The sequence below is a fragment of the Vombatus ursinus genome, unplaced genomic scaffold (genome assembly GCF_900497805.2).
Source record: "Vombatus ursinus unplaced genomic scaffold, bare-nosed wombat genome assembly UNPS02014768.1, whole genome shotgun sequence".
Taxonomy (NCBI): Eukaryota; Metazoa; Chordata; class Mammalia; order Diprotodontia; family Vombatidae; genus Vombatus; species Vombatus ursinus.
The window spans coordinates 5605993-5633921 of record NW_020954546.1 but is presented as its reverse complement, the minus strand read 5'-3'; the positions used below and the strand labels follow the sequence as shown (position 1 = coordinate 5633921).

General features: G+C 40.8%; 1 protein-coding gene across 1 annotated transcript; it reads right to left on the bottom strand.

Moving 5' to 3' along the window:
- Positions 1–6504: 6504 nt before the first annotated feature.
- Positions 6505–27019, bottom strand: LOC114043173 (cathepsin K). The gene is made up of 8 exons (XM_027862179.1): positions 26606–27019; positions 24692–24821; positions 24002–24124; positions 19216–19371; positions 13889–14107; positions 9724–9889; positions 9273–9378; positions 6505–7280 (listed from the first exon to the last, which is right to left on the bottom strand). Exons 2-8 carry the CDS (start codon positions 24818–24820, stop codon positions 7181–7183), a joined length of 999 nt encoding a protein of 332 aa, XP_027717980.1. The 5' UTR covers position 24821; positions 26606–27019; the 3' UTR covers positions 6505–7180.
- Positions 27020–27929: the final 910 nt, after the last annotated feature.

Sequence of the window (27929 nt, the reverse complement as noted above, 5' to 3'; positions counted from 1 at the left end):
GGAATCTCAAAAACATTGCTAAGGATGATAACGTCTTGGGCAAGAAACTGAAGACCTCAGGCAAGGAGCTGTGTTTTAATTACTACTAATTACTGAGCTACTAATGAAAGACTAGAAGAGAAAGGCAGAAATAGGACATTTGATCAGCTGGTTAAGATGATGTCTGATTGGATTTTGGATTTCTCTGGAATGAGCTCTTGGCCAGGAATGAAACACACCCAAAAAAACCCAAACAAACAAACAAAAGAAATACACCCAGCAGGGGCTGCTAAAAATATATTTTCCTGAAGGCTTGTCGATCAATTAATCAAGTATTTGTTAAGTGCCTACCACGTGCTAGACACTTTCCTAAGTGCTGGAGATACATGGACAAAAATGAAAACAGTTCTACCCTCAAACATTCTAATGGAGGAGACATGTACATGTAGCAGGTTTTTTACTAACCCACCTGTAGCAACCCCATGGACAAGGGTGTAAGTGTGTGTTGCAAGATGAGAAAAATACCTCTCAGGTGATCTTGGGGATAAACACACCAAACTCCACTCCTCAGACTGCTACTGTCTCATCCTTTCACAACAGTTCCACCTCCCCCCCAACCACTAATCATTATTTATTTTTGCAAGTATTTATTCTTTCTCTTTCCCACTGCCTCCTTTAATTGAACATCCCCCTCCTCCACAAAAAAGATAACAAACATCTAAGTCCAAAAACAACAATGACAAAAATCCCTCATTGACAAAGTCCAAAATGCAAATCTCATGGATTTTAAGTACATCACATCTCATCTCTCTGACAGGAGATAAGTGGCATTGATTCTTTTTTGGTTCTCCAGACATGTGGTTCATGATTCATTAATCAGTATTCTAAAGTTATCCTTCTCTATAATGTCACATTATAAACTGTTCTCATAGTTCTGCTCGCTTCACTCTGCATCACAGAGATCATAGAGGTCTTTCTAGTTTCCTCTGAAACTGTCCATTTTGGTACTTTTATGGCATATTAACATTCTTTTTTTTTTTTTTGCTTTTTTTTTGGTGAGGCAATCAGGGTTAAGTGACTTGCCCAGGGTCAGACAGGTGGTAAGTGTCAAGTGTCTGCAGTCATATTTGAACTCAGGTCCGGGGCTGGAGCTCTATCCACTGCGACACCTAGCTGCACCCTTGACACATTAATATTCCATTACAGTCCTCTACCTTGATTTGTTTAGCCATTCCCCAATAGGTAGACACCCCCTCATTTAGTTTTCAGTTTGAGGCCACTATGAAAGGAGCTAGAAATAAGTATTATTATATATATGGGTCTTTTCCCACTCTCTTTGATCTCTTTGGGATATGCCTACTTGGGATACGGTATAATTGGGTCAAGTGATATTCATGGTTTAGTGACTTTGGGACATAGCTCCAAAATGCTTTCCAGAATGGTTGGACAAATTCCTAATTCTACTAACAGTGCCTTAGTGTGCCAGTTTGCCTACAGCCCCTCCAACATCTGTTATTTTGTTATTTTTTGTTATTTTGTTATCTTTGCCAATCTCATGGGTATGAAGTGAAACCTCAGAGTTGCTTTAATTTGAATTTAATTATTAATTTGGAGCATTTAGTCATAAGGATATTGACAGCTTAGATGTCTTCCTTTGAAACTGCCTATTTCATATCCTTTGATCATTTATCTATTGGAGAATGGCTGTTAGTCTTATAAACTAGAATCTATTCCTTCTATATCTTGGATATAAGATGTTTATCACAGAAAATTTCTACAAAGTTTTTCCCCCCAATAACCAGTTTCCCTTCTAATTTTTAACTGTATTAGATTTGTGCAAAAACTTTTCAGTTTTATATAATCAAAACTGCCCATTTTATTTTCTGTGATCCTACTGTTTCTTTAGTCATGAACTCTTCCTCATCTATAAATCTAAAAGGTAATTTTTTTTCCTCGCTCCTCTATTTTGCTCATGTCACTTTTTATGTCTAAATTATGTATTATTTGGAGATTATCTTGGCATACTGTGTGAAATGTTCTACACCCCATTTCTGCCAAACTGCTTTCCAGTTTTCCCAGCATTTTTTATCAAATAGCAAGTTCTTGCCCTGGTAACTAGATTCTTTAGGTTTAATTAAACACTGCGCTACTGTGTTCATTTGCTTCTGTACTCTCCTTTCCCCTGCCATGGACTTCAGTGAACAGTCAATCAGTCATGTGTGCTCCTCCCCGTCCAACTATGGACAGTCTCCAGTATGAGCTACGGTAGACAGTCAGAAAGGCATGCTTCTGAATCAGGCAGGCTGACCTCCCCGACATTGCAATGACATGATCACTTCCATTGTGGGAATTGGGAACTGTGACCCATCCATTGTTGTTCAGTCATTCAGTTGTGTCCTACCCTTGGTGACCCCATGGACCGTAGCATGCCAATACTGTCCATGGGGTTTTCTCTTGGCAAAGACACTGGAGTGGAGTGGGGTAGAAATGAAGCTTATATTTGTATTGTGATGTATGAAAATAAAAGTATTGACTGTTTTAGCATTAAAAAGACACTTCAGTGGTTTGCCATTTCCATCTCCAGTAGATTAAGACAGAGATTAAGTGACTTGCCCAGGGTCACACAAGCTAGTAGGCATCTGAGGCTGGATTTGAACTCAGGTCTTCCTGACTCCAGGCCCAGCTCTCTAACCACTGAGCCACCTAGCTGCCTCCATCGACATTATCTGACACTATACAAGCAGGCACAGATTTTATGGGGAGAGGTAAAGAAAGAAAAAAAAAAACAACAGGATGGATTGGAACACAGGTCCTTTTACTTTAGTCAAGAAGAAGACAGCAAGGACAAGGTTCAGCTGAGAACCACACAGGGGGAGTTGAGGGTGAAGGAGAAAAGAGCGAGTGTGTCTTTTGTGAACTCTGCAGGTAATCCGTGTATGAACTGAACTGTTTTTTTTTTAGGATGATGGAAACACTACCTATTTTGTATTTTCTTTACTTAACCATAGTAGGAAGAAGTTAGTTAACAAGGTATTAATATGGGTAAAACAGCACAAGCAATCTGTGGTAACAGAAGGCTTCTTGATAGGATGAGGATGTTTACAGGAAATGTAGCCATTTATTGGCAAAGGGGCTGACTGAGGAAGTATAGTGTTTCCTAGATGGAATGGAAGACTTAAGGATCTTGGGAGGCAGAAACCCATCAGAAGGAGTGGGGAGAAATCTAGGAACTTTCGACCCTCAGGACAAAAGAGGACCTTTGGGTGCAGAAAAACACCAGCATCAGCAGCTAGCTGATTTCAAAGAAAGGGCATTGCTACCCCAAACGGAATACAATCATGAGCACTTTATCCTACAAGGGAAATGATCTGCCTGGACATAATTTCACAGTTTTTCCTGAGGGAAACATAATTTCTACGGGCACCTGGTGAATTGAACCCTTCTCCACGTCTGCCCCCTCCCTGCTTTATTGATCCCCGTTTGCTTATTTTCAGGAGTTTTCTATTCTTTTAAAATAGTATTTGCTGTATGAACTTTTATAATGGGTTTTGTCTCCAGATGAAGATAAGCTGATTCTGATTTGATTCTGAGTGTTTGCTGTAAAGAAGTGGACCAACCAGTGGAGGAAGACAAAAAGGAACCTATAAATCAGTAATCCTAGACTTAACGGCAGGCCTACGTTGAAGCTATTTTTCTCTGGAGACACATAAAAGAGCTTGAAAAGAATGTACCCATGAACTCTGTCCAAAAGGCCAAGGTGGGCAAATCCTCAAATGGTTTTATATGTTCTGATGAGAAGATGCCATTTTCTTCTGGGGCTACAAAATGGCCCAAAGGGGAACAGATAGGGCCAGGCTAGATCTAATGAACTTCAATTAAGAATTGTATAAGTTTAGGAATCTCTGAGTCTCAGACTGGGGAGATTTATTTTATAGATACTTCTGCTTCCACTGGTCTTGGTCCAAATGCTCTCTACCATGGCTTGCCTATTTAAGGCCCTACATTTCTTAACGTGAGTATAACTTCTTAATGCTATGTAAGAAAACAGGCTCACTGATGCACTGTTGGTGGAGCTGTGAATTGGTCCATCCGCTCTGGAAAGCAATTTGGAACTATGCCCTCAAATTCACTAAACTGTGCTTTCCCTTTGACTTTCTGATACTACTACTGGGCCTATACATGAAAGAGATCAAAGATAAAGGAAAAGGACTCATACATACAAACATGTTCATAGCAGCTCAGCTTTTTTTTTTTGTGGCAAAGAACTGGAAATTCACTGGAAGCCCATCAATTGGGACATAGCTGAATAAAATAATAGTATATGTGATGGGGGGCTTGGGTGCTTGTGCTTGTACTTGGACCCCAATTTCTCTCTAGTCTCAGAAACACTGTCTCTGACAATCACTCCCCAGCCCAAGGACACTGTGCCTAGCAATTACTCATGCATAAAGACAAACAACTTTAAAAGACTTTCAAGAACTTTGACCAATCTAATGACTAACCACAATTCTAAGGAAGGTAAAGCATTCTGCTTTTGATATATATTCTTTGGACATGGCCAATGCAATGACTATGAATAGTTTTAAAAGGGTTTTGTTTTCCTTATTTTTTCCAGCGGGAGAGAGGTGTAAGAGAGAGAAAATTTACTTTTATTAATTGAAAAAAATAAAATACCTTAAAAATTAACATATTGTGCTATTAATTATACCTCTTCCATCCCTGCCCCTTTTTCAAACTCTCCTGCTCCTTTCAAATAAGCTATACCCCTGACAGACCTTCAGCATTCAATCATGGATCCCGCCACACCCATCTTTCTGAAGTCAAATTGGCCCTCTGTGTTACAATGACTAGCTGGGTTCACCTTGGTGGTTATTCATATTTCATACATATATGTACAGACACGTGATGTCATGGGTTTTATTCTTCCTTGAATTTGTCTTGAGTGAATTTCTGGGTATCTATTGCTATTCTTCATACATTACAACAACCCTCTATGGTGTTCAGCTTGGTAGACACATCCACAAGCAGTTTTCTCCACTCTCCTGCCCTTTCAATTTAAAGGCTTTTTGACTAGATTTGCAAGATTCTAGGGAATTGTATCTTTACTAGCCTTTGTTAGGTGTACTCTACACTCACTCTGGCCCTGGACTTCACATGCTGGAAGTACTCTATAGCCTCCCAGTTCCTCTGATTGGCTGGTTTCTTCCAAAATCTCCACTTTAAAGAAAACAAACAGGACATCCATGTTTTCATTCCTCTCCAAACTGCACTCTTAACTCTCTACAAATCATAGATACTTCTCTAGCCTGGAAGTTCAATCACCTCCCCCATTATCACCTATCCAGCTTCCTTTTTTATGTTGTCTTCTCCCATTAGGATGTAAGCTCCTTGAGGGCAGGGACTCGGGTTCTTTCTGTTTGTATTTGTATCCCCAGGGCTTAGCACAGTGCCTGGCACATAGTAAGCACTTAATAAATAAATGCTTGTTGATTTGATGTGTAGTCTCTTCATTTTTTTTCAGGAAAATGCCATTCCACTATTCTAAGCCACAGTCCAGTTACTCAAACTCCATTATTGGATGCAGCTGTTTAACTCTCATTTAGATGATCTCTAAGGTCACTTCTGGCTCTAAATATACGATCCTATGAGAATATCTTTCCACCTCTAAATGAACCGGCTACAGAACTCTACAATTTCTCCCAACCCCACACCCATCATGGGCTCTAGCTGAGCAGGTTCCATGATTTTGGTGGAAGGCTCCCTGGGTGTTGGGGGAAGCAGAGACACTGCACAGCCAGCAAGTAGGGGTAAAAGTACCCTATGGAAGAGTCAAGGTTGGTAACTGGGTAATGGGTGATGGAACTGAAGCGGGGATTCAGAAAGCTATGTCTGGTGCAGAAAAAGGGTCAAAATCAAGGACCATACAACTTTAGGTAGCTAGTCTGGGGTCGGACTGCAGGAAGTTCTGGTAACCAGGCAAACAAGGAGATGAATCTGATGGGGCTTTAGGGATGTGCTGCCCTCATCATTCTGCAGGAATGTGTGGATTTTTATGAAGGATTCTGAGCATGAAGCTGACCTTCAGCCTCTCTGGATTTCCTCTACTGAGACTGTTCCTGTGGTCAGGGCCCTTGCTGCTCTTTATCACAAATGTGGGTGGGTTCAAGGAAAAGTCAGCTCCCAAGATCTCATTACCACATCCATAGGCCTGGATGTTAACCCAATTCAACTTATTAAGCAATAAGCAGAGGTACTCCTTCAAAGTTAAGCTTGCTGTGTTCTCAATAAGGGAGAGCAGGGAGGGAGGGAGAGAACTGGGAACTCAAAATTTGAAAAAAAAAAAAAAGATGTGAAAATTATTTTTACATGCAATTGGGGAAAAAATAAAGTATTAAATTGAATTTTAAAAAAAGTTAAGCTTGGTTAAGCTTACTAGAGGTGGAAGACAAGGCTTCAGGTTCCTTTTTCAATGCCAGAAGTTTCCAGACTGGTCCATTAGGCCATCCATTGAAAGGGCACTAAAACAAGTGATCAATACTTGGTTTATTTCAAAATATTTAAGCAGAGAGAGAAAAATACACATTTCTGGTATAATCTAAACTTACTACAAAATAAGAAAATCATAGTTCCATGAAATAAGATGGAAAGCAGGCACCTCTCACTTTTGAGGATGAAGAAGAGATTATGGCGACTGACAGACCCAGACGGAAGGAACCCTGAAAGCTAGACCGACATCATTCCGCATCTTCATCCGTGTCTCTGCCTCTAGGCAGAACAGAGGGCTGACCTGTTCTGGCTGGGTGAGAGTCGGCTCTGTTTGGCAGCTCCCCAAGCTCTCCTCACATAGGCACAGCAGCAGCACCAGGACAGCCTGCCCGCCCACGAGATGCCATCCACACCTCACTGGCCGTGGGCATGTTCTACCCCGTGTCCCTCACACCTGACCCTGACATTTCAAAGGAAGATGAGTAGAGGCAGGGGTTGGGGAGAGGGAGGGGAAGAGAAGGAGGAGGAGGAGGAGGAGGATGACATCTGAAGGGCACTTTGTAATACTGGAAGGTAAGCTGTAGGTGAACCATCTTCAGACCACCAAACTTGCTCCAAGAAAGACTGGCCAGCTCCTTTCCAAAGGGCATCCCCCATCTTGCAAGAATGGAGGGAAGGTGGGAAGAAAGGGTCGGAGGAAATCGAATGGCCACAATCACATCTTGGGGAAGCTGGCCAGGCTGGCAATACCACAGGCGTTGTTCTTGTTCCGGGCCATCAGGATGTAACCTTTGTTGCCCCACTGCTCTCCCCAGCTGCAGGAGCAACAGAAAACGGTCTAAATGTCTTCATTCTAAATCATTTAAATTTAAAACTCAAAAGCATATGGAAACGATTGGTCATAAATCAAAATAAATTAAGAAAAAAAAGAAAAAAACAGTGCAGATGCTTGACCCGCTGCCTGCTCTCTAGTGGGGGGAGAGGGACACAAAGGGCCTGGGAGTTTCACCTGCCCTAAATGCCAGAGAAGGTGACGCTTTGGTTCTAGCTCACTGCTCGTTCCCCAGAGGTGTCTCCCTTAACGAACAGGCCTTTACCAATCTCATGCATCATTTCTAAAGTCTTATACTTCCTGAATCCTCCAACCTAGCCAGCCTCACACCTTGGCACAGAGTAGGCACCCAAAATATGTTTGTGGAATGAACAAATAAATGATTGCTTATCATTCTAAGGCATTAGCACCAGTTAGCCCTTTATAAAGCCTCTAATGCAGGGGTAAACAACTGGTTGGGGGAGTAGAGTAAATCCTCACAACACGACGAAGCTCGAGTCACAGACAGATTCTCCCTCCTCACCGACAAAACTGGAAAAAGTACTGGGTCCTAGGCAAATGCTCCCACCCTTTTACTGGCCTACCTAGTGACGAATGATTCTAATTTTGGAGCTGGGAATTAAACTCTTAACAGAGAATAAACATAACTTCCATCTCTGAGTGGAATCACAGTCTAAGGAAAAGACAAAGCAATGGAAATAGCAATAGCAGAAACAAACAAACAAAAAAAGGCCCCAAATGGAAACCAGCACAGGCCACAGAGGCCCTTTACTGTTCAGTCATTTTTCAGTCATGTCTGACTCTTCATGAGCGCATTTGGGGTGTTCTTGACAAAGATACTGGAGTGGTTTGCCATTTCCTTCTCCAGCTCATTTTACAGCTAAGGAAACTGAGGCAAACAGGGTAAAGTGACTTGCTCAGGGACACACAGCTAGTAAGTATCTGAGGCCAGATTTGAACTCAGGAAGCTGAGTTTTCCTTACTCCAGGCCTGGCACTCTATCCACTGCTCCACCTAACTGCCCTGCAGAGGCGTATTACAGCCTCATTAACATACTTTCTAATAGCTTATAGTTAGAATTTATACAGAGCTTTAAGGTTTGCGAAGCACTTTACAAAGATCACATTTTATGTTTACAACATCCTTAAAAGGTAGGTGCTATTAGCCCCATTTTAAAGATAAAAAAATTGAGGTAGACAGATTAAGTGACTTGCCAAGTGTCTGAGGCAGAATTTGAACTCAAGCCTCTCAGGTCTTCCTGACTCCTGGTCCAAGGTCTATCTACTGAGCCATCCCGCTGTATTTTCTAGTTTTACATAGTTTAATTGTAATTATTTTCATTCCTAAATATGGGTAACTCCCAAGTTATAACTGTCCCGGCTCTAGGGGCAAGCACAACAAAATGTACCCTGAAAAAACAGCACAGAAGATGCCATCAGATAAAGACTTTATGACAAATTCAGATGTAAAGGCAAAAACTTCAGGACATGGTGAAGTCAATACCCCTAGACTTCTGCTTCTCCTGGAAGGTGACCCTCCCTTTAGACTTTGTATGGGGCTGGGGACAGCCAGGTGGCACCATTGTGCATGGAGCACTGGGCTTAGAATCAGAAAGACATCTCCATGAGTTCAAGTCTGGCCTCTGACTCTGGCTGTATGACCCTGGCCAAGTCACTTAACCCTGTTTGCTTCAGTTTCCTCATCTGTCAAATGAGCCAGAGAAGGAAATGGCAAACCACTCCAGTATCTTTGCCAAGAAAACTCCAACTGGGGTCATGAGTTGAACACAACTGAAATGAATGAACAATTCAGGTGCTATCAGAGCTCAGACTACGCTCTTAGGTGCTCCTCAGTGAGCCTTCTAGGACTACTACCTTCCTTGGCACAGGGGAAGAAAGGAACTCTAGGAAAGGGGTGGGGAGGCTTGATGCTTAGGGAACAGGGTGAGAAAGTGGGCAGCATTTCCAACATTTACCTGTTTTTGATGATCCAGTGCTTGGTGCCCCTTTGAATCCCATATCCCACAGCCAGCACTGCATGGTTGAGATTACCACTGGTGCAGTTTTCATCATAATACACACCTAGGGAACAACTTTTTATAGGTTAGGGTTCCTGGCAGTTCAGGGAACTTTCTGGAGGGGCCTACTCTGTGAGACCAGAGGGACCCTGATGCCACGTCCAGAGATGAGATCAGGATCCCTCTGTGGTACCTCCCAGTCAGGAGCACCTCTGTGGGGTCTCTCAGCTTAAGGGACTCTTCCGGGAAGCTTCTCTTTCCTATGGCCTGATCACAGAATTTTTTCGTCAACCTTTCCGGATGGCAGCAATAGCTGCCAAGTTTTCTCTCGAGTAAATTCAGAAGCCAAAGATATGAGCTAAGTCCTAAAGGTCTTCAGGCCTTGCCCTCCCCCGCCTTAACATCTTACCTTTGCTATAGAACTGGAAAGAGGACAGGCTTGCATCAATTGCAACAGCTATGGGTCCCACTCTGGCCACTGCCCTCTTCAAGGCTTTCTCACTCCCTTCAGGGATCTCTCGGTACCCCCGGCATTTTGCTGCCTTGCCAGTAGGATTATACATGCAATTTTCATCCTGGAAAATCAGGGAGATGGAGGATGAGGAGATTTTTAAAAGGCTGAAACTTTATCAGAAATGAAGATACGGCAATTGAGATGGGCTGGTGGGTGAAAACTGCCCCAGAATTTGCTTTTGTATGAAGTTGAAGAGAGGACGTATTTCTGTGTCTCTGGCTTTCATATATGGGGTGACCTCAACCTAACAGGCCAAGAAAATCCCTCTGATGTTAGGTCATCAGGAAGAATTTCCAGGGCCTTAGGTCACTGTCAATCACTTTCCACAACTATGTGCAAAAAAAAATATATCCCACAGGCAACTGAGAAAGTGCTCATTTATCCTCCAGGTTTAATCCCATAACAGGAATGGAGGTGGGAGGAAGTAGAGATAAAAATTTCTCAAGATAAGGGCTCTGTGCATTTTAGTATTATCTAAAGCAAAGGATTTTCTTATTGGAGTTTGTACTTAATAATCCGAGGTTTCTCTTAACGCTGACATTCTACAAGCCTATGAATGAAGATATGTCAGCAGTCTCTTGAAACACTATCCTTGACCACACTTTCCAGTACTGGTTGCACTTTTACTCACACCATCCAAATCACTGGTCATAGAGGAGCCAGAATGTGCCTTGTTCCCCACTGCCACCCCCAAATCTCTTTTACTATCATCACTCAGCAGCCTCTCCCACTTTGAGGTTCATTTAATCTAAATCTATTACCCAATTGAGAAGATGGTAATGATTATCTACCAAGCTCAAGGACACTGCCCTCCTCCTCTGAGTTCAGGGCCTAGCTCAGTGTCTTTCTCTCCACCCACACTTCTGCTCTCATATTAGGGGACTCCAGCACACTGATGGACACTCTCTCAATCACCCTATGTTGATCTACTTAATTCCTATAACCTATTCCTCCACTCCATCTTAGCTACACAGAGATGATAACACCTTCAATCTTGCCAATCACCCACATCCAATTTCATGTTCACAAACTCCAAAATTCCTTTATCTGCTCATAATCTTTTGACATTCCATCCTTTCCTCTGCCTTATGACCCTACCACTATTCCTTCATCTTCACCATGACCTCCAATCCCTCCACCCCTCAGTTTTCTCCCAAACCATCAGCCCTGCACTGTCTACACTCTCCTCCCTTCCAAGTCTCAACCCTTTGGTAAACCAATTCAACTCTACATTTATCATCTACACTCAAATCCCTTACCCACTTGTTCTATAGCTAATCATGCCTTGCCAAGCTTTGGCGTGGCTTGGCAACCCAAACTTGGATTACTCCCACTATATGCTCTCTTGCACATATTCACATACCACTAAATAAGAGAGGGAGAAAATCATGAAACTTTGCTGACCACATATTTATGCTACATTATCTCATTTGGACCTTCATTGCAACAATGTTAATCCTTTTATACCTACATAATGGATTTACTATCCAACTTGTCACAAGAGCTATTCAAAACCACTCGGGCCCTCCCCACATGCTCTTAAGCTCAGGACTGCACTAATATTTCACCAAAACACTTGAGGCTGTTAGCTGGGAGTGCCCCTCATTTCATACCATTCAGCTATTCCCCCACCCTCCAACCTCCTCCTTTACCCCATCTCACATTACGAGATGACTTTCTCCTTGCCAAGGAAAGTCCTTTTCCATAAGCACGCAATCCAATCCTATCCCGTCCCACCCTATCCCTTCTCCAGCAGATTGCCCCCACTATTATTCCCACTCTCCCACTAATCTTCAGTCTCTTCTGTCTACCAGCTGCTTCCCCCTATTGCCTACAAACATGCCCAAGTCTCTCTCACCATTAACAAACCCTCACTTGATCTGACCATCCCTGTTAGCTATAGTCCTAGATCTCTCCTCCTCTGCTCAACTAAAATTTCTGAAAAAGATGTCTACACTCAGTACCTTCGCTTCCTTTCCTCTTACTCAGTTTTAAACCCTCTGCAACCTAGCTTCTGAGGTCATTATTCAACTAAAACTATTCTCTCCAACATTAGCAGTGATTTCTTAATTCCCATATCCAATGGCCTTTTCCCAATCCTCATCCTTCTTGACTTCTCTCCAGGCTTTGAACCTGTCGGTCACCCTCTTCTGGATGGATAATCTCTCACCTCTAGGTTGTCATGACACAGTTCTATCCCAGTTCTCCTCTTACCTGTCTGACTGCTCCTTCTCAATCCCCTTTGCTGGTTCTTCCCCCAGGTCAAGGCCATTAACTTAGGTGTCCCCCAAGGCTCTAGCCCGGGCCCTTTTCTGTTCCACTCTAGACTATCTCACGTGGCAATCTCTTCAGCTCCCACGGATTTAATCGTCTTTTCTACAGAGATGACTCTCAGACCAATGTATCCATCTCTCACGTTCCTCCCATGCTCCATTCTCATCTCTCTAACTGCCTATTGGACATCTTGACCCGGATGTCCCGTAGACATCTCAAAATCAACATGTCAAAAACAGAACGCATTATTTTCCCTCCTCCTGCCCTCCCCCCTTCCCAACTTCCATATTATTTTCAAGGGCACCACCACCATCCTCCCAGTCACCCAGGCTTACAACTTTGGTGTCATCTTAATTCCTTTCTCATCGACTTATCTAATTCCTTTCCAAATCTTGCCATTTCTACACTCACAATCTGTCTTGTATACATTCCCCTTTTCTCCACTCACACAGCCATCTCCCTGGTGCAGCCCTAGGTCTTGCAAGCCTGCTCCATTCCATCTTTTCCTCAGCTGCCGAAATAATTTTCCTAAAGCATGGTTCTGATTACGTCACTGTCTCTCCCGTCCCCCATCAATAAGCGTCTTATTTTCACAACCCTCCACGTACTCTATGATCCAACAGCACTGTCCTTCCTGCTGTTCCTCACACAGGACGTTCCATTTCCCACAGCTACTCCTTTTCATTAATCTCCCTTCACCTCCTGGCTTACTTCAAACTTCATCTGAAATCCCACCTTCTGGAGGAGGCCGTTCCCAGGCTTTCTCACTGCTACTGTCTTCCTTCTGGGACTATCTTTCATTTAGACTCTATAGATTTTGTATGTACAATTTTTATTTTTTTTGTATACCGTCTCCCTATTAGAATGTGAGCTTCTTGAGGGGAGGAACCATGTTTTTGGCTTTCTTTGTATGTCCAGTGCTTGGTATTGTGCAAACCACATAGTAAGTTCTTAAGAAATGCTGACTAATCCTATTGTTATGTAGGGTTCTCAGAAAAAAGCACAGAGTAGTTGAGTAATCTCAAAACTTTTTGCCTTCTGACTACCATTCCAAAGTCCTCTATGCGCCTTCCTATGTATCTACGCCCTTTATTGCTACTAGGATAACATATCATAGCATCATAGATAAGAGTTAAATATTAACAGAACTATAATGGACTTTAGGAGTCATCTACTCCAGTTCTCTCATTTTATAAATGGGGAAATTGAGATCAGAGCAGCCAAGAAACTCTCCCAAAGTTGAATTTACACTAAAAAGCCCAGTTCATCTCCCTATTAAATGCCTTATGGGAGTACAGGAGTTAATTTCTGTTGTTTAAAGCAACAATAAATCAAGAATCACCTGTTTTCTACTAGTTCATAGCTGCAAATTAATTTATAATAATTGATCCAATTTTCCAAAGGCTTTAACGCCTAGCATGCAAAAAAAAAAAGTGTCAAATGCTTGTGGCAAACAACACATAAGGAAGGTTCTCGTTCTTTAAGAGGATTCTTTTAGAGAATCCCAAATATGGTCCTCTAAGAGAGTCACAGATATTTTCTCAAGAATATGCACTTTCTAAAATTTCCCAGGGACAAGTGGCAAGAGAGAAGAATTGTGGTTTTAAAATCGGCAAGTCTCACTGAGTTGCTCAGCAAAGGAGACATCTTTTCCCACTTGTCTGCTTTAGAGACATGGTCCCATCTCACAGGCAGGATGAGTGGGGAACAGGCTCAGGGCTGCAGTTCTAGGGCTGGAAGAAATAGGGATCTGAAGATGCTATCCGTGGGCAGAAGGGGACCTCACCTGGCCAATGTAAGGGTAAGCGTCTTCAGAGTCTATGCCCCGGTTCTCCTGCACATACTGGAAGGCATTGGTCATGTACCCCCCGCCACAGCCATCATTTTTGGACACACAGTCCACAAGGTTCTGGGGGCTCAGGTTGAGGAGTTTACCAGTCTTCTTCTTGAGTTGGCCTTCCAAGGCACCCACAGAACTGAAGGCCCAGCAGGAGCCACACTGACCCTGGGATGATTAGAAACAAATATTCAGAGGATTAGTAGGCATTTTAAAAGAGAGAAAAGTACATGTTTAACATATGGTTTACTTACTGTGTCCTCTTCCAAATTCTTTTCTATGTCCTTATCAAGTTTTGTTGCTATTGTTTTATATAGTCAATTTCTTTGCTGTTCTAATTCTGCCTTCTAAACTCTATAATACTTCATATCTTTTCATATTTCTTTGAATTCCTTTTATTTATTATTGTAACAGTACAATAATATTCTGTTACACTGTTGTACTACAATTTATTCGGCCATTTCCCAACTGCTGGACACATAAGTTGTTTCCAGTTTCTTATTATAAATAAAGCAATTATAAATAGTTTTGTACTGATTTAGTAATTTTCCCGGTTAGTAATGTCTCTCCTATGTAGTCACAATTCAGGGATCAATTCAGCAAAGGATATAATCCATTGAAAAACTCTTATGTACAGCAACTATTTAAACCCAGATTGGCTTAGAATCACAGAATGGTAAATCTGGAGAGAACATTAATCTCTCATTTTACAGATAAGGAGACTGAGGGCCAGAGAGCTTACCTGCCCAAGATCATACAGCTAGCCAATGGCAAAGTCAAGCCTAGAACTAAAGTCTCCCAGCTTCCAGTCCTGTGCTCTTACCACCTTGCCATACTGCCTGGAACACTCCCTGTTATTTCCAACCATTAGACAACTAGTATACTCTCAGAGAATGAAAATTAATTTTTATTTCCATTAGAACAAAACATAACTAAAAAGGTAAATCTGCTGGAATGACAGAGGTAGGGTGAGGATCATGGAATGTGTCCCAAAACCAAACAGAAGTTGGACTTTGCCTCCATTACCACATATAACTGAGAAATGACTGGCCCCCTGCCCAGATGTCCTAAGTAATGAAGGTTGATCCAGAGGAAAGAGAAGAAAAGATTCCTGTCCATGTATCCATGGAAATTTCTCAGCTCATTTGATCTTACTACAGATCCTCTCTTTCATACCTATTCATTCTTTTTTTGGGGGGGGGAGGGATTTAGAGGTAATGGGGGTCAAGTGACTTGCCCAATGTCACACAGCTAGTAAGTGTCTGAAGCCATATTTGAATTCAGATTTTCCTGACTCTAGGCCTGGAGCTGTAGCCACTGTGCCACCTAGCCCTACACCTATTCATTCTTGATGAGAAAAGTAAAGACCATATATAGCACAGACAGAATGTACAAAACCACATATAGACCACACACAAAAATTAATCAAACAATGAGTTACAAATAAAATACGGTTAAATATAGAAAAGTAGAAATACCATAGTGATAGAAACTAGACTTGTTATTTCATTAATATAAGGTGAGTAAATTCCCTATACTAATGCAGGCTGGCACCCTCTTTGCAACTTAAAGTCTTCAAGATTTGCCTATGGTCAACATAGTCAATATGTGTTGGAAATAGTGGGACTTGAAACCCAGATCTTCCTGGCTTCAGGGTCAACTCTCAATCCACAATATCACACTGTCTCTCAATCCTATGTGCTACATTTGTAAGTCATAATGCAATAAAGTTAGTAGCAAATAATAACACAATGAGTAAAAAGGTATAGGCCAATATGTAAAGTAAAAAATACTTTGCTAAAATAATGTCTGAGTAGTTTAAGGGGCTAGTCTAAACTTAATTTTCTGCCAAATTACTATCTACTTTTCTAACAGTTCTTGTCAAACATAAAGTTCTTCCCTTAGCATTTCTGATCGTAGGTTTATTGTACACTAGGGGTTATAGAGTACAATAGTTTCTGATTCTGTCTTAGATTGTCCGTTTCACTGACACAATTTTCTACTTTTTAACCAGTTTTGATCACTATTATTTTATAATATTAGGTCTAGAAGTGCTATTCCCCATTTATTCCTTCTTTTTTTAATCCATTATTTCCATTGAGAGTTTGGCCCTTTTTTCCCTCTGAATTAACTGTTATTATTTTGTCTAGTCCTGTAAAGTACCCCTTTGGCAGTTTGCTTGTTGTTCAGTCATTTCAGTCTTGTCTGACTCTTTCTGACCCCATTTGCGGTTTTCTTGGCAAAGATACTGGGGTGGTTTGCCAATTCCTTCTCCAGCTCATTTTAGAGAAGAAGGAACTGAGGCAAACAGGGTTAAGTGACTAGCCCTGGATCACACAGCTAGTAAGGGTCTAAAGCCAGATTTGAACTCAGGAAGATGAGTCTTCCTGACTTCAGGTTCAGCCCTCTATCCACTGTGCCTTCTTGCTCTTTTCTTACAGTCCACCATTAATCTCACTTATCTTGCTTATTTTCCTATTTTCTGTTTGTGTATTGCTTATATAATTAAGCTTGACCAAGCTTAGCCTTGGGGGAGAGGGGAAAATGAGAAAATACACCTCTTTTTTGCATAAGTTGGGAGCTATGAGTATGCACTAACTGCATATCCTTTCAAATTTGGCGGATTTATTGTTTAGTTTTACTGAAATGCTTTTTTTCTGTCTCCTTTTATTCTTCATCACAAGGGGTAGAGGGATACACTCAGAAGTAAAAGTTTTGTAAAAGCAAGATATCAATAAAGTTTCAATATAAATATGCTTAAGTAAAAGAGAAAATAGCAGTAGATTATATCAACTAAGACAACATAGATAAGATATTACATATCAAAATCTATGGAATATAGCCAAAGAAAATTTGTAGTGCTGATTTCTTATATCAATAAGAGAAGGAGAAATATAGTGATATGAGTCTCTACTTTAAAATTTTAAAATAAGCAATATACAAACAGAAAATGGGAAAATAAACACAGCAATTGATATTAATGATAGAGCTGGGCTGGGCCAGGCCTGGCATCAGGAAGTCCTGAGTTCAAATCCAGCTTCAGACACTTATTAGCTGTGTGACCATGGGCAACTCACTTAGCCCTGTTTGCCTCAGTTTCCTCTTCTATAAAATAATCTGGAGAAGGAAATAGCAAACCACTCCAGTATCTTTGCCAAGACAACCCCAAATGGGGTCACAAAGAGTCAGACACGACTGAAAAACGACTAAACGATAACTGGATAAATGGTAACTCCCTTAAACTGCAACACAACTCAGATCATACACATCAGACAGTGTTGGCAAAAACTAAAAAAGCATACACTCCTCCTTTCTTTAGACAAATATTAAACATTAAGTATAGCCTGTACTACCATGCACAATCACTTTTTAATGCTGTCTCCCGTTAACTGTTTTGGGTGACCGTACACTGTGAGAGCTTCAATTGTGATGATGCTGGGGTTTTGTACAATAGGTCAAATTGTACAAAAATGTATTTTTAAAAAATTCTGGGTATTGAAACACCCAAGTAAAGTCTTTACAAGGATTTTGGGAGACTTAGAGAGATGGAAGGGGCTCAGTCTTCCATTTCCAGACTTCTCAAAGACCTCTGGATTACTGAGAAACAACAAGGACTAACTGAGGTAGCTGATAAGACAAATGCATTATATTAATATGCCTTTTGTTCTTAACCTTCCACAGTATTAGAATAAATAAGACAATTCATATAGATGATCCTAAAGTTAATTACCTAAAATAGTACCTAGTAACATATTTAGAGGAACTGCTGTTTCTTCACAAATATGTTGTAGTTTCCTTTCTGCAGCACCAATCATTTCACTTCTGGGCCACTGAACAAATTTGTTTAGCCTCTTTTTGTCTTGCCAAGACTCTTCTTTGTGCAAGACTGAATACTTCAAAAATCTGTCATAATACAACCTTGGTATGTAACACGACCCACTTCAGGCTATGCTTTTGAAACATTGACTATATAAGCATTTTATAGAGTTGAAAAAAAGACAAATTCAAAATGGTTTTGACAAAACTCAAAGAAGGACTGAACAATGGAGGGATATCCCCTGTCTATGATAAAAGAAGGGAGTTACACTAGAGGGCCTACAAGGCCCTTCCAGCTCTAAATCCACGGTCCTGTGAAATCTCTTAACCTCCAGGGCTCTGGTTTCTTTGACATTATATATGTCCTATGACTTACAAGCCTCTTGTGAGGAGCAAGTACTATACTGTACATGTGAAAGTGCTTTGAAATATATAGTTGACTTCACAAATGTAAGGTGTAATTAATTATTATTAAAAAAAAAAGAGTGGTTGTACATTATTTTTAATACCAAAACACTGGAAACAATCTAAATATCCAATAGCTAGGTAATTGCTAACCAAAACAGGTATATCAATGCAATGAAGAGTTCACTGCCATGAAGCTATGAAAAACAAACAGATGTGCAGAAATATCTATTCAAGATAACAAAAAGTACAGTTGGAATAAATGCATATACACCGACTACAACTTCCATATTTCAAAGGATCTATATTACTCTATCATTATGGACACCCCCTCTACCAACACAGATTGCGGCCTAAATTTATTTTTTATTGGATGGTGTTTTGGAGTTACTGTGGTCAAAAAAAATCATCACCTGAAGCCAACCTTGAGGCAAGCCTCTCTGAACTTAGCCAGGATCACCCTTAAACAACAGGCACGTAATTAAAACAGTTCCAGCTTGGTAAGATCTGCCAGCTTACACACTGCCAGAATAGCCTTCCACAACTAGGGCCATTTCCATGCTATAATGAATCATGAGAGAAGGACTTTGTGGGAGACAGGGACGGGGGAGAAAGGGAACTAAAACACATTTGAATGTGTGATTATAAGAATTAGAAGAGGTTAGAATGTTAGTTATTGTTAAGCTGCTACTAGTGTTTATATTCATAAGCACTTTTTATTGAAAAATGGTTTAAGGTATTTTAAAACTCAAAAAAGCTTGCCATTTAAAAATGAAGAGTAGCAGCCATGTGCTGTGTAATCATTTGTAAAAGGGCAGGAGAACTCCAAAGCAGATGAGCAAAGAAGCGTGTTAAGGGAAAGCACTGTCTCTGGACTTGGGGGATACTGACATACAAGTATACAGAGGAAGGGGAAAATCTCTAGACTTGGATTTCACTCTCAGAGCCTCATTTTTCTGCCTCCTGTCTTGTGGGCATCCCCTTCCACTATCCCATGAAATAGAAGCAAGCGATGGAAGTGGTCACATACGCCGATCCTGGAAGCACAGAAGTACCTGATTTTTGACCGGGGTGACATATCCCTTTTTTCTGTAGTCGATGGAATCGGGAGTTCTGCCCTCCTGGTCAGGGAAATAGAGGGTGTCATTGTTCTGGGAGCGAGACAGGGGCACCTTCAGTCCGGTCATCTTCTGTACTACCTCCTCGCTGGTCTGGAACACAGAGAAATGGCTGAAGCAATTAGCATTATGAATGGAAAGATGACAAATAAGGTAGGAAGAAAGTGATTTCAAAGATTGTGAATTATGCGAGCTGTCAGATTAGAAGCTTCTTTTTGTTGACTGGGGAGTCTGGAGACAATCTTTAAATCCCAGGAGTTTCACAGAAAGGAAGAGTAGAATCGCAGAACCTACTCTCTTCCCCAGTCCCACTCAAATAAAAATCTTCTTTTCCAACTGACTTTATTACCTCTGTCTCGGTGTTCCATATGCACGATCTTTATGTTATTTTTGACTCCTTTGCCTCCATCATCTCTCATATCCAATCTTTGCCAAGTCCTTTCAGTCATATTTCTACAATATCTCTCTTATCTGTCCTCTTTCCCTCTAGCCTCTCTACCACCCCCCTAACTAAGCCTGGACTAGTTTGGTAACTTCCTAACAAACTCTTTTGTCTCTGGCCTTAATTCTTTGCAAACAATGCTTCTCACTACTCTCTGAGTAATGTTATTTGCGCATACATCTGGGATTTTAGTCCTCAGCTCAAAAACCTTTCAATGGTTTTAGAAACCATTGCCTACTGAACAAAGTTCACACTAATATAAAGCCCTCTGATAGAAATCTGGCACCATCTTCCTTTTCCATTATTGATTCCTATTACTCCCTTCCCTTGTACATTATGCTAAACCAAACAAGGCTGCTCATGATCCCCAGTCCGCACTGACCTTTGCACTTTCCTGCCTCCATACCTTTGCTCACACTGTTCCCATGACTAGAATATCCTCTCCCTTTCTTTGCCCACTGAATTCTGAATTCTTACCCAGCCTTTAAAGTGCTGAACTTAAAGGCTACCTCCTTTATGAACCCTTCCTGATCCCCAAGAATCTGTGCCATGTGTTTTCCTTTTTAAAGTCTGGCTCACGGCCTGAGTCTTCCTATCGGCAAAAGTTTGGCAATATAACTTTAAGTCCTAAGATTATCTGACTCCCCACTACTGTATGTATGTGGGGGAGGGGGGTGAAGAATATGGAAAAGCAGCATAGCTGGAGGTAGTAGAGGAAAGTCCCTCTTTCTAATTCTGTTTCCTCTATGAAAATGACTTTTTACTTTGTCACTGTTGGGGGGGAGGTGCTTACACAGCTAAAAATAGGGAAAAGCACCTTTTAAAGGCATAGTGAAAATATGTTTTGAATTGGAATTTTTGCACAAATTTTCTTAAAGCAGGGGACATATTAATAATTATAATTTGAGTTTATAATTGAGTTTTCTAGGGCTATACTAATAGAGAATTGTGGTTTAAGGTATTTTAAAACTCAAAAAAGCTTGCCATTTAAAAATGAAGAGTAGCAGCCATGTGCTGTCATCCCAATAGAGCCTGGGATTTGAACTCAGCTCCTTTAACTCCAGACCCAGAGGTCTTTTCACTATGCCTTTAGAAGGTGCTTACTATATATTGCAATATTTCAAAGATCTTTAATTTCATTGATGTGGGTACTCCCCTCACTAATGCAGATTTCGACCCTACTATAACTTAATAGATGGTCTTTTAAGAATTGCTGTGGCTAAAAAATTTCATCATCCTACATGGGGCCAACCTGGTAATAAGCCTCTCCAAACTTAGCTAGGCCCTCAGAAGACAAGTAATCTAACTCTAGACCTTTCTCTGTTGACTCTCCAGTTTTGTAGAAAGCCTAAAGAGCTTTCTCTCTATTAGTATAGCCCTAGAAGACTCAAGGTTACTACTTATCACTTCCATCATACGGCATCCGAGTAGAACCTTGATGGACTTTAATTATAACTCTTGTTATAATAATATTAAATTATAATTATTAATATGTCCCCTGCTTTAAGAAAATTTGTGCAAAAATTCCAATTCAAAACAGGTGAAATTCAGAAATTTGCTATTTGCTTTATAAAAGGGTTCATTGCAGGTTTCCTTTAAATAGATTTCCCCTCTCCCCCCCACAACACATTTTTTTAAAAATGCATATGGCTGCCTTTGATTTTTCTATCACTTTCATTTCCCCATAGATACCTTTCCCCATTCCTGACCCAGGGAGCCATCCCTTGTAACAATGATTTTAAAACAAAGAGGATAAAAGCAGTTCAGCAAAGCTAACCAATACATTGTGTCAGACAGTTTGTGCATTATTCTCCACTAGTATATGTATCCCTTCCTCTGTAATGAAGGGAAGTATGTTTTCTGAACTCTTCTTCAGGGACATGCTGGGTCATTGCAACTGAATACTGTTCAGTTTCATATTATTGATTCTTTCTGTTTACATTGTTGCAGTGAGTATATATACTGTTTTCCTGGTGCTACTGGCTTCACTCCCCATCAGTTCACATATGCCTTTGCATATTTCTCTAAATTCTTCATATTCATTGTTTCTTACAGCACAATAGTAGTCCATTTATATTCATGTACCACAATTTGCTGAGCTGTTCCCAATCAAGGGGCACCTACTTTGTTCCCAGTTTTCTGCTATCACAAAAATGCTCCCGTGAATGTTCTAGTATATATGGCACCTTTCTTGGTATATATGCCTTAGGGGAAAATCTCTGGGTCTAAGAGTATGAACGTTTTAATCATTTTTAGAATAATTTCAGGGGGAATCTAGGTGGCTCAGTGGATATGGCACTGGCCCTGATGTTAGGAGGACCTGAATCCAAATCCAGCCTCAGACCAAACACTTCACACTTACTAGCTGCGTGACTCTGGGTAAGTCACTTACCCAAAATTGCCTAAAAAGAAAAAGAAAAAAAAAAGAATAACTTCAAATTGTTTTCCCAAATGGTTGCACCAATTCACAAGTATTCCAACAGTGTGATAATGTGCGTGTCTTTCTTCAGCCCCTCCAACATTGACTATTCCCATCTTCTGTTATCTTTACCAATTTGTTAGATGGGAAGTGAAACCTCAGAATTGTTCTGATTTGCAGTTCTCCTATTTTTTGTGATTTGGACAAATCTTTCATATGGTTCCTAATAGTTTATAATCTTTGGAGATAATTTGTTCATATCCTTTGATGCCTTCTCCTATACGATGTAAATGTTTGTTTCAAAATTATTGAGGGAGAAAAGGGAAGCTGAGAAATTTAAAGTTAAAAATTGGTTAGAAACAGACATAAAGCATTTCTAAAATTATAATGTATCACAGTAGGATTCAGAACTCATATAAGATAACTGATGATAATGACCTTTACCCTGTAGGACCTTCATAGCACTATGTTTGCAAACTTTTTGCATTTATCCTACATTACAGTCATTTGTGAACAAGTCATAAAATCACAGAGCTGGAAGGAATCTTATTCAGCTCAACCCTCTCCTTTTACACATGAGGAAACTGAGTCCCAGAGAGTTGAAGCAACATGCCCATGGTGACAAAGGAAGCAGATGAGCCTGGGATTTGAACTCAGCTCTTTTAACTCCAGACCCAGGGGTCTTTTCACTATGCCTTTATGCCTCTTTTACACATGAGCCCCCTACTACAACTGTAAGCTCTAAGAAGGCAGGGATCATGTCTCAGTTAAACTTTACGTCTCCTTCAATGCCTAGCACAGGGCTTTGAACTTAAAAAGCATTTGTTAAAAAATAAGTATTTACGAGTAGAGAAAAGGGATAGATGGGCAAACCCTCAAACTCTAAAGGTTAGAAGGAAGAAGGAAAGGAACCCAGCCTGTCTGCCAGGCTTTAAAAAGGTAAAGAAGTAGAAAAAATAGCATATAAAATAAGGACCAGATTTAGTAGAGGTTGTAGAGGAAGAGATAAGCAAATTGAACCTAAGCTCTAAATATTGTGTTTTGTCTGTTTTTAAAAACTTTGACATGAAATTTGAGGTATTAATTTTTTTCCTGACCTCAAAGTGTCTCCAATGACTGGTCTGAAGTGGGCAAAAAAAGTGCTTCACCTAAACACCCGAAAAGCTGACGGATGGCAGTATTTGTTTGAGGAGTCCCAAAGTAAAAAAAAAAAAAAAAATTAAAAGGCAAATGTAGAAATTCATTGGTTGATACAAAACAAAACATTCACAGCAGCACCCTTTGTGGTGGCAAAAAACTGGAAACAAAGTGGGTGCCTGTTGATTAAGGGAAGGCATAAGAATTTGTATTATGTAAATGTAATGAACCAGCATTGTACCAAAATAAATCACGAATGTGAGGAATTCATAGAAATATGGGAAGACTTGTAAGAATTGATGCAGAACAAGGACAGCAGAATCAAAAAAAAATACATACAGTGACTATACACAATATACACAATGTAAATGAAAACTCTCAACTCAAATTAATTACAGTAAACAATCTGGGATGCAGAGAACAGAAAATTTAACACATATCCCCCTGCTCTTAGTAGAAAAATGGGTACTACGGGTACCAGATACAGGAGCTTCCCTCATCAGACATGGCTGTCAATTATACTTAACTCTTTTTTTTTTAAATTACAATGGAAGGTTCGATGGAGGAAAGGAAATATATCTGAAAATGACTATGATGTGCAATAAAAATTCCAAAACACATTTTTTTAATGGAAAAAAACCTTAGGATGAGTCTGGCTCCTGTAGCCACACTGAGACTTAACCTTTACATGAGGAAGTTGAAGCTAGGTAATGAGACACACTTACCATGTCTCCCAAATGATTCATAGCCAGCTCAAAGGTGTGAAGACCAAGAGAGAATTCCAGGTTGTGGGTGGAAATGTATTTCAGGTTCTTTTCCCAAATCAGACGTCGAGAGATCTCATCCACCTAAGCAGAGCAGAGATAGCAATGATGCTGACTGAACATCCTTTGTATACTATACTACGTATAGCCCTAAATTAAGTACTATCAGGGATTCAGAAGGAAGAAAGACACCAGATACTCCCATCCTCTGAGAGGACAATGTGGGGAAACTAAATATATGTGCATGAGAAAAAAAAATTTAAGAGTACTTATAAATTAGTACATAAATGAAAAATATTACAGTCATATTAAGTTCATAAGTTCTGAGATATCAGCCAAGAGAGTATGCAGAATTGGATCAGATTATTCCGGGAAGTCTTTTGGAAGAAAGCAATGTGAGGTAGTTAGGAAGGACATAAGAGGAAGGGATTTAAGGTTAGGATAACAAGTTGGGGGGAGGCTTGGAGGTCAGAGGGGGTAAAGTATTAGTGAAGAACAGGGACAGATTTGCCTAGAGTGGGAAATTTATATTGATTTATATTGAAGGGCATCTAGTAGTTAAAAGAACAATGTTATAAGGTAGAAGAAACTTTGACTCCTCAAATACTTTCAATTGGCACAACCCAGGCCTCCCTCCAGGTCCCCACACACCTTGCTGTTATATTCTTTTCCATAGGATTTCTTCCACAACTTCCACTGTGTGTCTAACATCTCCTCTGGGTACAAAGCAGAACTCACCACCGATGGCAGCAACAGCAACAGGATGCTGAACCCCCACATCCTGAGGGAAGGAATACTGTCCAGATTTTGGATGTGCAAGGGGTATATATGAAAGCTGTATTCAAATTCCAGACCACGGATAATGGGGGTGAGGGGAAACTGTCACATTGGGAAGGGGGACAGAGTACTGAGAATGGTTTATGACCAAAGAATAAGAGTGAGGATTCCAGATCTGGATGAAATCTAAACATCAGACAAACACATTGTTTTTCTCATCTAGTCCCTTGACTCCTTCCTGTGTACTTCATCCTGGTGAAACATCACCCAAACACACACAATAGAGAAACACTAATAAATATGTATACAGAGATGTATCTAGGGCAGAGCAATTAGACCTTTGCACTCAATTTAGAGGGCACTGCTAGTATTTGTAATTCTTCAGTAGTTTAGTGCTATTAGAAAAAAGTTAATTAAAATAAGAAATTGACTAGATGGTGGACTGAGGAGTGTTCCAAAGTCTGCTCACACTCCCACACATATCCATTCCTTCCAACTGAGCCCTCATTTTGCGCTGTTTGCCTGGACATAGTTTAGCATACTTGTCTTCAATGCAAAGGTTTCTAGCTCTGCATATGTGGAAGGAAAAGGTAAAAATGATCTGATTAATATCTTCTCCCTCTCCCTCCAGTATGCCTAGCAAGCTTGGAGGGGATGATAAGGAAAAGGGAATGGCCAAGGGCAGGGTAGAGGTTGAATAAACACTACATAGAGGTTTAGATCTGATCAGTGGATCTCCTTAGACTCTGACCTACTCTTCTTTCAAAAGAACCCTTCCTAATTTCTTAGATATATATGGGACTGCTGAGCCAAAATTTGCTAACTGGAAGGATTTTCCTCCCTGTCCCAATCTGTCTAGCTTTCTCTGCCTCTCATTCTCCTTACTTATTTCTATCTCCCTCTCCCTAACTTCCCTCCAACATCCTGCCCCCTCCTCTACTCCCAACTCTACTGCCGTTTCTCTTCTTCCTCCTTTCTCAGGAAACTGCTCTAATATCAACCAGCTGCTGTGGACAAAAAGTTTCCCTTTCTTTTCTACTGTCAGAAGCCCTGTTGCTACATCCCAAGAGAATCAAGCACGAAGATCACGTCAGAAATCAGGCAGCCCCGAAGGTCAAGTATCCAGTCCCCCAAAGACTCACTCTAATCTTTCTTCTGCTGTGGTTTAAAGCCTCCTTCACAGAAGCAGTTATGCAGAGCAACATGCCACATGGCATCATAATCCTAGGTACTAACAATTTTGAGTAAGCTTAGATTACCGAGGGCCATTTTGACCGTGTCTTCAACCCTTTTCATGATTATACCTGAAGTATTAAAGGCCAATCTTCAGAGTCCCCTCTGCACAAGCCCAGCCATATCAAATGTTACAGTTACAATGTTGAGAGGCCCAGAAATCTTAGAAAGATAGGATGGCTTTAACACTTCTCCCTCCACTTCTGTATTGTAGTATTTGGCTCCCACTATTTACCAATTGTACACCAAGTTCTAAACTCTCTTAATCCCTCTCTTGCCTATCCTCTTTTGAAATCAGGCAGACATCTACAAGCAGAGCCTTAGGGGAAAGCGAGTGGGTGGGAGACAGGCCCCTAAACCCTCTGCCCTGATCGTTATTATAGGACAAAGACCATTCACAGTATACATTGCAGATTTCCAGGTAAGCAACATCTATTTGGCAACAACATGATCACTAGAAACCACTCATCTATATTGTAGTATCGCCTGACTTTCCCTAAATGGACAAGGATGAAAAGCTTAAGGGCTGAAGTAGAGGAAGAAGCACAGCCTTACCTGATGATGATCTGCTCTCTGGTCTGGAGAGGAAGGCACAGGCACGTTTCTGAGTGGTCGGTTATGGATGCTAGTTTTATTCCAAAAAGTTTGAGGAAGTCAGCTCCAGCAGTCGGCTGGAAAATCTGGACTGTCAGGCTGGGAGGAGGCAGGCAAGGGGAGGGGGGAAGAGGGGGCAGTGTGGAAGGAAACCAAAAGGGAGGAGAATAGATTTGCAGATCGACAGGGAGCAATAGTTGCTGGGTGTTCAGTTTCACATGACTTTATGGCCCACAGAAAACACTTCTTGGAAGCTTGACTATTCAACCTCAACACATGATCCTTGCAAGTTTTGTCTTTTCTGCTCATCTTCTTCTGGATGAGAGGGGGACAGACTGTGGGGTACTAGTTTGGCCTCCCTAGTCCCACCAAACGAATTTTCCACACACATACATACTCACCCATCTTTTGGGGTACTGTTTCCTTTAAAACACACACACTTACACACACACACACACATAGATATCAATGTTCCTTCTAGTCTATAATACAGACTAGCAATGTTTTACAACACCGAAATTATCAGATGACCTTCACTCCTATTTTAGAGGCCATTCTACCTCTCCCATCCTTAGATGTCTCAACTTTTTTTCTTGAAGTCTCAGAGGAAGAATTAATGCACCTGAATAAAGCTAACCCCCCACCCCACCTGTGCCCTTTATCACATCTTCTTCTGGACCTTGAGGGAACTTGGGGGGAAACCTACCATTCAAAACCAGATTCTGGACCTGCCTCTGCCCCTAACTAGCAGCTTGACCTTACATAAATTATTTCACTTCTCTGGGTGTGTTTCATTGTGTGTATGTAGAAAGAGGTGATTGGACAAAATAATTTATAAGCTCTTCTCTAACTTCTATAATTTTTTTCTCCATTAATTACTTGTATCCACTTGAAAAAAGGGCAGCTAGGTGGCGAAGCTGATAGAGTGCCAGATAGACTCATCTTCCCAGGTTCAAATCTGGCTTCAGATTCTTACTAGTTCTGTGACCCTGGACAAGTCCCTGTTTGCCTCAGTTCCTCATCAGTCAAATGAGCTGGCAAACCACTCCAATATCTTTTTCAAGGAAACCCCAAATGGAGCACAGAGTCAGACACAGCTGAAATGACTGAATGAATAAATTCAACTAAAAAAAATCCCCATTTTGACCCTTTTGAAGACTTCAAAGCACTGTTCTCTCCCCTTCCTTTTACTGCCAAACTTCCTGAAAGAGTAGTCTACACTTACTTCTCTATCCCTGGCAATCTGCCTTGTTTCCAACTTCACTAAACTGTGCTCTCTCAAGAT

Excerpts from the sequence above, each read along its gene's own strand:
- LOC114043173 (XM_027862179.1), bottom strand. The coding sequence starts at position 24,820 with ATGTGGGGGTTCAGCATCCTGTTGCTGTTGCTGCCATCGGTGGTGAGT. Across the intron at positions 19,372-24,001 it reads TGAATCATTTGGGAGACATG|ACCAGCGAGGAGGTAGTACA; the intron begins GTAAGTGTGTCT and ends TCTGTGTTCCAG. Across the intron at positions 9,890-13,888 it reads CTTACCCTTACATTGGCCAG|GATGAAAATTGCATGTATAA; the intron begins GTGAGGTCCCCT and ends CTGATTTTCCAG.